Raw genomic sequence first — 15,449 nt, 5'->3', positions numbered from 1 at the left:
GATGGGCAAAGCAGCGTATTATCTTTAAAGCAGGGTGTCCAATCTTACCCGCAAAGGGCTGGTGTAACAGCAGGTTTTCACTCAAAATGAGCTGGTGCACACCTGAATCCACTTCTTTAATCAGTTGGTTTCAGTCTTCAGGCTGCTGATCATGTGAGCTACTGCTTTGTGTGAATGAAAACCTGCACACACATTAGCCTGATGCGGATAAGCAGCATGGCTGCTACTCAGGTCTTTGAATTTGAAAGATTTTTTCTTGTGAAATCAGACATACTGGACTAACTATCAGGCTCTAGTTTGGTAATGTGAACCATCTGCTTCATTATCAAACTGCCACATACATACATCTGTAGAAAAAGCAGACAGTATGTCCTGCTTCAGCTGCTGCATTGCTGCTCTATGATTTTGTATATAGATCAGCTTTCATCAACCATCTGTATTGTTTATGGATGTCAATCTCATATTGTATTGTAAAAGAGTGTTTACTGATGTTGTTTATTGACTCATATCTCCACCTTAAGTGCATAGTAGGGTTAATTGAGGATGCTTATAGATTAATATTGCCTATTCTAGTGCATAGGAGCATTTATTGATGTTTATGGAATAATATCTGCTTTTTTACAGAATAGGAATGTTTATTGATGCTGTTTATGCAATATTGTTTCCTATTGCGTAAGAGTGTTTATCAAGATTGTTTACTGTTTAATATTTACTATGTCAGTGTATTTGAATGTGTTGGCATTGTTTATGGACTATATCTTCAACTGTAGCACATGTTACAGGCATGTTTATAGACATTGTTTACTGACTGTCTCCTATTCTAGAGCATAGAAATTTCTATTGAGATTGTTTATGGACTAAAATCTCATATTCTAATGTATAGGAGTGTTTATTGAAGTTTTTATGGATTAATATATCCCAGTCAAGTGTTTTTGAGGCTGTTTAATGACGTTAAATAATGTTAAATAGAAGAGTAATGTCTTGTATTCCAGTGTATAGAAATGTTTGTTGAGGTTTTTTATGGACTAACATCTATTCTCATGCATAGTCATGTTTATAGGGACTATTTACTGTTGACTAATGTCTTGTTTAAGAGCATGGTAATGTTTATCAAGGTTGTGTATGGACTAATATCTTCAATGCTTGTACATAAAAGTGTTTATTGTGGCTGTTTATAGACTAAAATGTCCTATTGTAGTTTAGAGCAGCAATTATTCATAGCATCGCAATAACGTCACGCAACTGTGTGGCCACCATTGTGAAAAGAAACTTAAAATTCATGCAGCAGTTTGTTTTAAGATATGCCATAATGAATCCAGCATTGGCAGTCATTTATTTTATTTTTTTATACTCCATTTAATGATATTTTCATGTAGGTCTGAAATGGTTAATCAATCAAAAGCTGTGTCAGATTAAACCTCTAAGGTGTCTCTTCTCTGCTGTGGGTGAGAGTGATGGTGGAGATCAGAGAGAGTCATTTAAATGTTGTTTTTGTACGGAAATCATAATGAACTCACCCATTTCTGGCCCAATCTAATGTTCGTTTAAACTAATTTTCATACCTCTTTATACAACCTCACTTACATCAAAGTCATGTCATAAATGTACCAGCCAGAGTTTCTTTGCTTCTATGATAAGAGGTGTTATTCACCACATGAAGCAAATGAGAAATGAAAATAGCCCCCAACTGATCGAAATGGATCCAAACAATGACGGCTGTCGAATTGGAGACATTCGTTCCACATTAGCACATACTAATGGGAAAGCACCCAGCAGGGAGCAAGTGGCAGCTGCATTAGATTGTTACTGAGATACATAGATGACATCACATTTCACAGCTGGTTTAGTGGAGATCATCTAGGGGGATATTCAGAAAAGCCTAAAGAAACTTCTCTGGGGAAGTGACTCTAAGAAGGGTAGTGACCTCATGATAAAGGGCATAGAGGAAAGGCAAAGGGAAGCACTACGCAACAATCTCATGATATCGGGGAGTAACTAAAAGAAAGGTTTACTCAGAATACTACTGTACATAGTGATAGCCCTGAATGTGCTAATATAAGACTAATACACGACTAGACTTCCATTACTTTAGCTTCAGAAGCTAAAGATGTCTTGATTGATTGACTATATTTAAGGTAAGCGGGAAAACTGTGTGAACTGGTGATATAGAAGTGCAATGCTGGATTTCATTCTATTTCATGAGAACTTTGATTCTATTTTTTTTTTTTAATTGTCCAACCGCCAGTTTGATGCATTTACAGCATGTCCTGGGTAAAAGGAGTACTGGTAAATTGAACTACTAGACTGTAATTTTACATCTATGTAGTGGATCTATAAGATAGGTGTTTCTAATAAAGTAGCCAGTGACTAGAAGTACAAGGTAGGTGTTTCTAATAAAGTGGCCACTGAGTGGAAGAACAAAGTAGATGCTTCTCATAAAATGGCCAGTGAGTGGAAGTACAAGGTAGGGGTTTCTAACAAAGTGGTCAGTGAGGGTATTCCATGTAGACACAACATCACATCAGCAGGAACTTATTCTAAAAATGAGTAACTTACCTTGAAAGGGGAGGAAGACTCTGGGTTGTGGTGGAGAAAGAGCAGAGATGAAGGTGATGAAGAGGAGGAGCTGATGAACCACCTGCCCTACCATCATGGACCCCACCAATCTTCCCATGACCCCAGTGGTGAGGAAATGCACCTGGATCAGCAAACCTGCAGACAGAACACAAATCAGAACATCAGGAAATGTTCAAAATGTTGCTCTTCAGACAAGAAGACCACAAAAGTATACAAGTTAACTCTTAGAAATCATGTTCACTACAGATGAAAACCAAACACTTTTTAAAATTTTCTATGAATTCTTTGTAGGGCTTATCTAATGGAAACAAGTACAGATTCTAAACTTTAGCTCCATACCATATTACTATATATAAGAAGACAAGGAGATATTTTACTATGATTTGATTTGATGAAAAGTTATTTTTGTGTGTACAGTCTTGTTTTGCGGAAAACAAAACAGGCCTTTTTAGTTTTGCCGTTATTTTTGTTATTGCTTGAGAAAAAGTCTATGCAACTATGTAATTCATGATGTAGTTATACATTCTTATATAAATAATAATATAATATAAATCAAGTGTTTTGAAAAATAAGGCTTGCAAAAGTGCAGACTCTGCAAGTGCTGAAAAAGAAGAAGAGGGACACGCATAGAGGAAGCACAGTGTAACTGAATGTCTCCATCAAGATTATAAAAAAGCAGCTTAAAAGTTCAAAAGTTTAGCTTTTCTTTTCCTATACACATAAGCCACTTAAAGTAAGGACATATCTTTAGCAAAGTGCTATATCAAAACCCTTTCAAACACAGACCCCTAAATTCCTAATGAAACGCATCTGCTCTGCTGTCTTTCAGCGAGATTTCTTACAGAAAGAACTTTCATGTTTAATTAATATTTTGGCAGAAACACTGCAAGCTCAGTCTTTCTAACAATTGATGTTTAAGGCTTCTGTCCACCATCACCATCTGGACACAGCACATGTTGTGTCAGCATGCATTTTCTACAAAAGAGTGTCTTGTAATATGCATCATGATGAGGCAAGGATGCGTAATCTCCAACCCAGTTCAAAGAAATAGCTGCGTTTACTGACCTCGAACAAAAGAAGCAAAGAGCACACACACTCTTCCCTCTCTTATGTTCCATTACGCTACAATAACAGATCAATAATAAATGAAGAAATTTTGCTTTTCTCTGTTTAGGGAAACTGGAGAACAACCACAATATCTGCCTCATAAATATACTACAGCATGTGTGTTTATCACTTTGTGGGGGCATTTGGCTGTTGTTAATGGAAAATACCCTGCAGCTTCTATCAGAAACCGAAAAAAGAGACCAAAGCTGAACTTTTGCTGATGTTAAAAAATACTCCAGCATTTTTCAATAGGATGATATTTACAGATATTGTGATAAATTATGTTCCATTATTCTCAGAATATATCATGGTTATCGATTACAAAGAAAGCATAATTAGTCTGATTCAGTGAATTGCTGTGCGTGAAACTGTGCTCATAGTTTATGCTGGAATTTATTTTTAAATGTGGCAGTACTGGTGCTTTTTTGTCTGAAAAACAAAATATCATGATGAACATGATGTAATATAAAAAAGTCTTTAAGTATCATCATTAGGGATGCATTGATACCGATACTCATTTTCTCAAGACAGAAGAGGAGCATAGGATCAAAACTATGAAACATACTTTACTTACAGCTGTACGGAAGCACTCTTCTGGCATACAACATATCTTTTTCCACCTTAAACAAGGAAGTGACATAATCCTTAATTTTTACCAGAAATGCTGTCATTATAGCAATATGTTTATGGTTGCACATCACTGATGGTTACGTTTTTCAATGAGGCCATAACAACAGTATTTTCAAAGCCAACATGTGAATGAAGCATAATACTCACTTCACTGTTTGTGTCATTTTTTGGAAAACGGGTAAATGTATGAATAATTAGTTCTGGTTCAGGTTCAGTATTGTTTGGGTCTCATCCCACAACATTTAAAATCAACATTTATCTCATCAACGTCAACGTCTGCGAGCTACGTTTACTCATAACCCTCATAAACCTTACTCATACCTTTGCTGTGTCTCAACACAGATACAGTATGTTCATGTGCATGTTTGCAGAAGTATAGATCAGCCTTAGTTTAAGACACATTTATAATAGAAGTCAATGGGTCATTGCTTTCAAATGCAGTTCCAAAGATGTTTTAAAAGTTCTGCGTAATTCAGTGGTTGAGATGTAAAAAAAAGTCATCCAGGGTGGTTTGATGAGTAATGGATCATTGTACAGAAACCTGCTGACTCAGAATTATTTACAGTGGTGGTGATACTAACCAAAAGTTGTGGTGTCTACACGGCAAATATAGCCGCATTAATTACTATCTTAAACCAGCAGTGAACCTACACATATCTTCTAAGATTTTATGAATAATGTTGATAATGTTAAAATTGTGGCAAACTCAAAGAAATAAGTTTTGTTTGGGGCTATTTTGCCTTAAAATACCAAGCACAAAGTGTTTTCAACTACATAAAACTACCACAATTTCACAGTGATCGGGCAATGTATTTATCATTTCATGTAATAATTTCCTGTTATGTAGCCTTTAGGGGCTTTTTATTGCTTCTTGTCAGTGCTGCTGTGAAAAAAAGCAGACTCAGTTTCTTTAGAGCATTTCGCATCAAACCACTCGGAATGACCTTTTTTATATTTTAATCATTTAATTATGCAGAACTTTTGAAAAGTCAGTGCAATTTCCCTTTAAAGTTGGGGTTGCATTAATTGGGGAAGCACAGCATTCCATGCAAAAACCACACAAAGACAGGAATACACACTGCTGTTTTGTATACATGTATGAGTGTGTGTAAGTCAGTGGGAGAGCATAGAGAGAAAAGAAGAGCAAAAGGAGAGAGTGAGAGACAAAAAGGAGTGTATCTGTCCTCATGGCTAATACATGAAGCATGTGAAAGATTCATACACACTGTGTAGAGGAAATATCAGGTAGGCTGAAGCATCTGTGAAACTTTCTGCATTCTCTCAAAGCACTGGACCCAAGGTGTACAAGACTGTGAAATGCTCCGCCACAAATGTGTTCTTTCATAGCTACTGTTGAGAGGTTTGGGAGGTTTTACACACTAGTAAAAACCCCTTTCAGTCTAAGTATAAACTGTAGTCTTCATTTAGAGTAACACTGAGTTTCCAGCTGAAATGCTAAACTACTGCACTGACCCAGATTGTTAGATTTTTGTACACAGAAAATTTAGAGTATGTTCCAAAACATTCATTCAACATGTTGGTAAAATTTTCACCACCATTTCAAACCTGTCTAGTCTTTATTAGCTCCAACAGGGTCCAGCTCAGTATTGCAGCATTTTAACCTGGAAACCCAACGTTACATAGCAACTGCAAATAAAGTGTGCTATAGTTATTCAACAGGTTGAACTTGCTGTAAAGCTTGTCCAGACTGGCAAAAGTTACTATGAAAGGACATATTTGTGAGCAGAGAATGGTTGAGTCAATTTCATGAAAATGCCCCTAGAAAATGAAATACAACGGCACTGAACAATACCTGTACAAACACAAAGCTGCAGATACAGAAATCTACTGTATACATATCAGTGTACTGCCATTTAATCCATATTTCAAGTTCTGTTTTATATACACAACAGCATATTGCATTATTTTCCATATTCCAAAGCAATGAACGCCAAACCCAGTTCCTCAAACTAAAATGATCCTTTTCATATGAAACATTTTATCTTTAATGCATGTGCCTGCAAGATTGGCTTCTTAGAGAGGAATTTTCAAAATCGTTTGATGTAAAATGCTCCATTCCAGAGAAGCTTGCAATGTCTATATTGCTCACAGTGGTGGTGATAGGAACCAGACGTCTGAAAAGTTTAATGCCTCTAAAAGCTCCCTTGCGTAAAGATGTTATATGAAATGGTTATGAACACACTGCCAAATGCTGGAGGCATTGTTTTACAATAGTTCTATTATAAGATTTTGGTCTAAAACACTTGTGTTAAAATCCAATACGGTGGAAAGGTACATGAAGCAAAAAACATAGTGACATTTTATTTTGACATTTATTTTTAGATTAAATACACACCCAGCGCTCCCAGTGACATCTCAACAACATATCAATGATGTAGGAGCAGAGAATACAATTCAGTAGATTATCATGAGATTTGGAGGGTCCAAGTTCATGTCTGTAGATGTTAACCTGAGAGGTCACTGAACATGTAACAGGTTTAATACAGACCATCTCAACATCCTCAACAAGGTGTTATAGACTTGGTGCTGACAAAATTCTGTTAGTGGAGCTTGGTTTAGGTTTTGGTTAACATTAGTGTTAGGATTAGGGTCAGGATTAGGATTAGTTTTTAGGTAAGGTTGGGTAAGGTTATGTTTTGCTTAATGGAAGTAGCATATAAAGTCTGCTTCATGCAACAGATCAGCAATATACTGACTTAATGTAAGTAATGTACATCTTCAAGATACTGCTACTGCTTAACCATTACCATTAATGTTACATATAAAACTCATATAAGAAGACATGTGTAGGTTCGGTTCGCTGGTGGTTTTGGATAATAATTCAAATTTGTGCTGTAGACATGACAATTTGGTGTTCCTGTCACCAACACTGTAAAGAAATCCAAGTCAGTACATTTCTCTACAATGAACCATTTCACATTAAACCACTCTGATTACTCTAACAGTGTTATGCAGAAACTTTGAAAAATTAGCAGAATTCCCTTTTAAGTATGTATGTGATAGTAGGCAGAGAGAAAGGAAGGATTCTTGCCCTGTACTTTGCATGTGTATCTGCATATTCATGCAGCTTTAGTGTGTGTATGTACAAGCATATGGAAAACTGCAAAACATTTCACTGGAATGTCTTTGGCAGTGAGCAGGAGAGACAAACACTGCTGCTTAAGCTGGGCGGCGGCTCTTCTGTCTCTTGCTGGCCTTTAGCCCACACTCATACGCGCTCACACACACACACACACACACACACACACACACACACACACACACAGCTGCTAAAGCCATCAGTGGGTCATCTCTAGCCCAGCCTGCGTCAGGTTGCTGAGGTGTTGAGTTTACAGTAGCTTCAGTGCTTCAGCACAACCTGAGATCACACAACCCGCCATAATACATCACACTGATCTGATCTCATCTGACCCGATTCACTCTGAACACTCAGCATCCTTATGTGGCCCCTCACACACAGTTCCATCTGATAATATTTCTCAAATTAAAATATTTCACAGTTATACATTACTGCTGATGAATTTTAGCATTTTTGTTATCATCTTGAGATCCATTACAATGTTATTGACATAGTACAGAAGGTAGGCATGCAAATAACTCTCAAATAAGTATGAGTAGGCAATTATGTAATAATTGTGACAGGCCTATATTTAATCTCTTAATGCCCAACATGGCGTGTTATTAAGTCCTGCCCTGAAATAAAAACAGCCAATCGGCTTGCTGGTAAAGCTGCAAAGCTCAAAATACCATCATTTGGAGATATGCACATGCACAGCAGTGAACAAGATAAAAAAAATGTGTGTTATTTAGGCCAAACTTATTTAGGACAATTTTTTTATGCCAAAATTTAAAAAAAAAATTTAAATGTTAATGTGGCTCTTAGTTTCAGCTTTAAACATCTCTCCCCATTAAGCCTGGGAGCATAGGAGCCTGGTCTTGTAAAACTGGAAATAACTGCCCAGGGGTGTTATTGGGCTGGCTTTCCTTTAAGGACACTGATTTAGTTGAACTCAATTAAAATAAACGAGTTATTAAATAATCTTAAATATACTTTAGTACATGAGTTCTGATGATGTAGGACATGCTGTTATTTATAAACATGTATCAAAGTACAGCCAGTATTCAGAAACCACACAAAGAGGCCTACATTGGTGTGAAACTGACAAAGCTGATCACCAAACATTGGCAAAGCTCATCCACATACAGCCAGTGACAACTGTCTCCTTATCTATTTAACTGTGGATAGAAACTTTAGTGGTGCATTATCCAGTGCTGTATGATCAAAGTAGGTGACACTGACCACAAAATCCACCTTTGTAGTGACCTTCATACTAATCAACATTCACTGTGTGAGCTTTGGGTTTGTGCCTGATGAATATTCCAGCTTTTTCTCTCTCGAAATTGGCCTTCAAAAGCGATTACTGATGATTACTTCCAGCATAACCATGTACATTATCAAAGAATGTGTTGATCCAAGACAATGAATGCATTAGTAGTCCTTTTTTTCAAAGCTTATTGGAAACTATTAGCGTTGAGTCATACAGAAAGTACCTATCTACAGCTGTGTTCCTTCAAGAAAACTAACTAATGGAAAAGTCTGTCTAAGCTTTATTTAAATAAGGGTTGGTTTCAATATACTTGATAAATGAATCTTAAGTAAAGCTGTTCCTGGGTTCATTTATTACTGCAGTTACATTTTATGTTTCATTACCAATCTAATTCAGATTAATTAACATAGGAACTACTGAGAAATGATAGACTTCAACTGATCTTTTCTTTGAATTTCAGACTAAAAGAACAGCTATTTTTGCCCTTTAATCTGTTCTTCTCTCTGATGAAGCTGATTTTTGAAGCAAAATTTTATATGTTATTTAACAAATATGACTAATAATAAATATCACTTTATTTGGAACACCTTTGGTACACATGCAATTAGCAGTGCAACAGTGCAGTGCATACAATCATGCAGATAAGGGCCAGCATCTTTAGGTAATGTTCCATCAATAATCAGAAGGGGGAAACATGTGATCTCAATGATTATGACTATGGCATGATTGTTGGTGCCAGTCTGATTTGAGTATTTCTAAAGCTGCTCTCCTGGGATTTTCATTCACAACAGAGTTCATTCAGAATGGTGTAATAAACAAAAATCATCCAGTGAGCAGATGATGAGAGAGGTCAACAGAGAATGACCTTACTGGTATAAGCTGAAAGGAAGGTTATATTAACACAGATAACCACTCTGTACAATTATGGTGAGCAGTAAAGAAACTCAGAATGCACAAAAAGTCACAACAATGCACAACACCTTGAGGTGGAGGGGCTACAACAGCAGAAAACCAGATCAGGTTCCATTTCTGTCAGCCAACAAAAGAAAGCTGTAATAGGCACAAAATAAAAAAAAAACAGCTTGCTTTGTGTCAACAGTCCAGGCTGGTGGAGCTATATATCATATTGAAATGTATCATGTATCATATTGAAAGGTAAAAAGCATTATCGGTGCATTGCTAGCAACAGTTTTGAACAAGAAATGTGAAAAGAATACACACTCACTGTTAACTTTGTTGGCTAATCAATAAAAAGTATCTCTGTAGTGATGTGACTTGTGTTTGGAATGTGTATGCACACTCACTCAGAAGTGATTGCAGTGTGTCCAACAATAAGGACAGCACAGAGTTTCTTTTATACAGTGATAGAAAACACAGTAGTACTCAGAAATCTCCAATTCTACATGCTGATCCATTTTACTGGACGTGCCTGAACACCAATAACTCCGAGGCAGATTTTAATCAGTTAAAGGAGACGAACAGAATGAATAGATTCCATTGTCAGTTGCAGTTCATCTTTTCCACATATAACAGAAGTGATTGTCTTATAGTGAGTTAATAATGGTATTTTCTGTTTTTTCACACCACACTCTGTTAAATATCTGCACACACATAGAGAGAGAAAGAGAGAGAAAGAAAAAGAGAGAGAGAGAGACAGAGAGGAAAGAAGTGAGAGTCGTGTGCTTGTGCACAACATGTGGAAAGAATCTTTATAAAAAGAACAATTTGGCATTTAAGCCAGTCCCTAATTCTCTTTTTATAAGAATGCAATAAAAGGTTATAATGCTTTATGCCTCACACTTTTTTCATACACACACACACACACACACACACACACACACACACACACACACACACACACACACACACACACACACACACACACTTTACTGATCTAAGTTTATACGCAGAACATTTACACTGTACTTCTGTACAAAATAGGCAGAAGAGCAAAATCCAACAATTGAATACAACCACATCTGATAAAGGTCATAGAAAACAGAAAGATAGGATAACATGTGAACATACCCAACCAAAAAATGTTACATATATATTTGTTTGATAGCATAGCAAAATTAAATAATTAAACAATAAGTCATACATGCACTTTTGAAGGAGAATAACAGTACAACTTGTGGATTTAGTCAGCCAAAGTAATAAAAAACTGAAGAAAGGTCTCATAAACAAAGTAATGTTTTAACCCCTAAACCTAAAGAGTCTCTATGTGGGTCTACATTCCATTTATTTATGAATTTCACAGCTTCTAATGAAAAATATATACTAGTAAATAAAAGTTTTGAGATTAACTATATGATAAGTGAATAACACGTCTGGAGTTTAAGGGATTAACATCATCCAATCCTGAGAAAAAGATGTGTATATTTGGAGCCGAAGTGATGACAAAACAATTAATATCTCCAGCTGTTTTATGTTTTATCTCTGCAAACATTTTTAAGTTTGTTTAATAATAGTAAGTTAGTTCATTTAAGTGAGTAGTAAGTGAATTTTACCAGAGGTGAATGAAGTACACAAAACATGTGCTTGAGTTAAAGTAGAGACACCCAAGGTAAAATATTACTCCAGTAAAAGTAGAAGTTCCTCCCTTTAGACCTCCACTTGAGTAAAAGTACTAAAGTATTTGTCTTCAAATGTACTTGAATATTGAAAGTAAAAGTACTAAAAGATTAATTATGGCTCTCATGACCTATTATAATTTTTGTAACAAGTCTCTTGTTTCATTAACTAATTTTAGGTGAAAATACTCTGGTATATCTCTTGGTGAATGAATCTTTTAATATAATGTCATTAATTAGTGATGCTGATGTCTATTAAAATTATCATCAGCACTGAAGGCAAAAAATTTCCATCAGGTAGAACTGAGTGGCTCTGAAACTTCAGAAATTTCAGTTTAAGGTTTATTTGCAACTTACTTATTTATAATAGACTTAATAGATTAAGAGACCCTTATTAGTCCCACAATGGGGAAATTTCTCCTCCGCATTTAATCTTTCCATGAAGTGAAACACTACATACACACTAGTGAGCACACACACACTAGGGGGCAGTGAGCACACTTGCCCGGAGCGGTGGGCAGCCCAATCCGCAGTGCCCGGGGGGCAGTTGAGGGTTAGGTGTCTTGCTCAAGGACACCTCAGTCATGTGCTGTCAGCTCTGTGGATCGAACCGGTGACCTTCCAGTCACGAGGCTGGATCCCTAACCTCCAGCCCATGACTGCCCCAAATATACTTAATCAGAAGGGGGAAACATGTGATCGCAATGATTATGACTATGGTATGATTGTTGGTGCCAGTCTGATTTGAGTATTTCTAAAGCTGCTGATCTCCTGGGATTTTCATTCACAACAGTCTTACATTAACACAGATAACAACTCTGTACAACTGTGGTGAGCAATAAAGCAAGTCAGACTTACTAGACTTAATACTTAAGTCTAATAAAAACTTGCTTTAAATGTGTAAATATTTATATATTGTGGTCTATTTACACAAAGGTTAGTTCCATCATTTATGATGAATAGACACAACCAAAATTTTATGCTGCTGCGCTGATGCTGAATGCTGGTCAGTATGTCCAACAGGTCAAAACAATCTCAAAACGTGCTGTTCCCTGATTGCTGTTCTTGCTTTGCGCTTCTTTCATTTTGATGTTACATTTTTATGCACACATAAACTAAAAGGAACGACATAAATAATTAATAATGTAGTGGGGTAAAAAGTATGATGTTTGACTTTGAAATGTAATGGAGTGAAAGTAAAAAGTTGCTCAAAATGGAAATATTTCAGTAAAGTTACACAAAAAAACTACTTAAGTACAGTAACAAATTACATTTACTTAGTTGCTGTCCACCACTGAATTTTACATTCTAGTATCTAAATAATTCATAGTAGATACTGAATTATTCATTGTACATACTGAATTATTCATTGTACATACTGAATTATTCATTGTAGAGTCTGAATAATTCATAGTAGATACTAAATTGTTCATAGTAGATTCTGAAAAATTCACAGTAGTTACTCAATAATGTGTAGTAGATACTAAAAAATTCACAGCATGTACTGAATAATCCACTTTCAGTGTTGAATTATTTATATTTATCAAAAAAACTGAGTCACATATATACATCTGAAGGTTACAAAAAAGAGAATGAGATGATAACTTGTAAATATATCCAGTCACAGTAAAGAAAAACTGCACCAATATCTCACAAATAAGTATTCTGACCTCTTGACCTGTCCGAGGTTGCATTTCTCTCTTCAGGTCCTTACATTATATATGAATACTTTCTGAATAATTTAGAGCAGTTGATAGTAATAGTAAATATATAGTAAAATAATAGTAGTGTCACTGAATCATAAGCTTAAATGAATAATAAGCAGACAGATTTAAGGATTTAAATACACTCATTTCTAAAGGTTAAACCTGAGAACAGCAGCAGAACTTGTTGATATAAACAGCAAAAGTGATGAAAAACTGAACATCTCAGTTTTAACCTTTTAAACTCTAAGGGTCAGTATGTCCATACTTCACATGTTCGCTCTCATAATTACAGGACTTACTCACGCACTTACACAGTGCAAATTTATGGGAAATCACGCCAAAGTCACAAACAAACTGAACCAATATCTCACAAACAAACAAGTGTTTTAAATATAGATGCTTCTCTCAGTGAGCGGCTGATTTACTATGACGGACCGGCCGCCGTATTAGGGCTTATGGTTTCCTCCTCTTTCTCCACAGGGACTCTGCACCTGTTAGTCCGGAGATCCACACACACACACACACTTATACAAACAGAGATAGATCTTCTCCAAACTGGACTCACCTTCACTCTTTTCCTCTTTCGGTCTTTTCCACTCTGTGATCTCTACACTCCTACTGAGCCTCAGCTGCCAGTAAAATCCACACTGAGAGAGACAGAGGAGAGAAAGTGAGAAAGGAGGAGTGCTGATCCATCCAGCTGCCTCTGCAGGACCACAGAGAGAGAGAGAGAGAGAGAGAGAGAGAGAGAGAGAGAGAGAGAGAGAGAGAGAGAGAGAGAGAGAGAGAGACAGAGGGAGGGAGGGACAGCTAAAATAGAGTATATAGAGAAAGAGGGATGGCTAAGAGACAGAGGGCTTATAGAGACGGGGGAGGGAGTGCAAAAGACAGAGAGAGAGAGTAACGGAGAGAGTATGTGAGAGAGAGTGATAGAGAGGACGAGAGAGATGAGGAAGCGACAGAAGGAGAGCTGGTTTCCTATTACACTTCTCCACTTGAGCCTCCCCTCTACTTTTTTCCCCCTCCCTCTCTCTCTTTCTCTAAATGTCCCTCCCTCTCTCTCTCCCTCCCTCCCTCTCTCTCTCTCTCTCTCTCTCTCTTCCTCTAACGAGACAGTAGAAGGATCATCCTCTCTTTCCAGTTCCAGGCCCTGTGTGTATGTGCATGTATTTAGTTCTTTGTAGGGACCAAAGCCCCACAGTCTGATAAAAATGTGGACATGTGGCTGTGGGCAAATTTGGCTGCTCTCCGCAAGGAAAAATGCTCTTTACCTGGAAACTGCACTACTCTTCATCCCTCACTGTCTCTACTGAAATAAAGTACACAGGAAAGACAGACAGGTGAAATTTATAACATTAAACATGACCACAGCTGATGAAGATTATAAGAAAGAGAATGACAAGATAACTAATGAAGATGTGTGAGTGTGTGTGTGTGTGTGTGTTTCATAGTAGCTACTGTCTAAAGTAGCAGTTATTGAATAATAAGTCTTAAGGGGTTAAAATACATCCACTTCTATAAAGTAAAAAATAACAACAGCATTTATCCAGCCAAAGTAATAAAAAACCAAACTAAGATCTCAAAACTAACTCATTTTTTAGTTTCTTAAACTGCATCTGTGTCCATGCAAAGCTTGGACAACAATGTAAATTAAGACATACAATTATCATCTTCAGAATTATGGCAATAAACAGTATCATCGTGATCCAAATTCAGTTATAAAGTACCTCATGGAAGAGTCTTAAGCTGCATTCACATGTTTGCGGTAGACAAATGATGGTAAACCATACATTCCATTGTTTTAAACAGAGCTATGATGAAAAATTCTGCCACTGCAAGTGGCAACGGTCCGCAGACTGTAGTGGTGAGCGGAAATATAGTATTAAAGTTTCCCAAATTTTGCCGTTGACTGCAGTGGGGGAATAAATCAGGTGTTTACACCAAATGTCAAAACAAAAAATAAAATAAAATAAAATAAAATAAAAAAGAGTACAGTAATGGCAGCAATACTGTCACCATGGGAATATTTGCATTGCTTCATGCTGTCATCAGCTACATACCACTACGAGACGAAGAATGACGTTTTTTTCAACGCAAGCATTGAGTAATGCATTACACTCTAGCTTACATTTTCATTACATATTAATGATAATATAATTACATTACATATATAACATATAATTGACAATTGCTAAAATAGCTTATAACTTATACAATAACTATATACTGCACAGACAGCATCTCATGTTGTTGATCTCCACCTTTGTTTGGTTGGAAACCAAAATACTGCTAATCCATTTTACTCTGTACCTAAAATTTGATCAAATTTGAAAATATATTGGCATTTATATAGATTATTAAAATATTCAGTATTATTATTTATGGCCCAAGGCTAGTCTACACTTCAATTTCTTAACTTATATATTAATTTCATAGTTATTATTGAATAATTTAGATGAGTAACTGCATAATAACTATAATAAGCCTGCAGTTTAAGGCGTTAAAAC

The 15,449-nt window shown here is 36.3% G+C and overlaps 1 protein-coding gene across 1 annotated transcript in view; it reads right to left on the bottom strand.

Moving 5' to 3' along the window:
• sema3c (sema domain, immunoglobulin domain (Ig), short basic domain, secreted, (semaphorin) 3C) overlaps positions 1-13,852 on the bottom strand; it is a 91,203-nt gene extending 77,351 nt beyond the window's left edge. The window contains exons 1-2 of the mRNA XM_017707585.2: positions 13,508-13,852; positions 2,557-2,712 (exon numbers count right to left, since the gene is read on the bottom strand). Of these exons, the coding sequence (XP_017563074.1) occupies positions 2,557-2,674 (118 nt within the window). The 5' untranslated portion in view covers positions 2,675-2,712; positions 13,508-13,852. The remainder of the gene's footprint in view (positions 1-2,556; positions 2,713-13,507) is intronic.
• Between the last annotated feature and the right edge of the window lie 1,597 nt (positions 13,853-15,449).

Source organism: Pygocentrus nattereri, chromosome 1 (assembly GCF_015220715.1).
Source record: "Pygocentrus nattereri isolate fPygNat1 chromosome 1, fPygNat1.pri, whole genome shotgun sequence".
In the NCBI taxonomy this organism is placed as follows: Eukaryota; Metazoa; Chordata; class Actinopteri; order Characiformes; family Serrasalmidae; genus Pygocentrus; species Pygocentrus nattereri.
The sequence above is the reverse complement of the archived record's forward strand: the minus strand, read 5'-3'. Positions and strand labels throughout refer to the sequence as shown.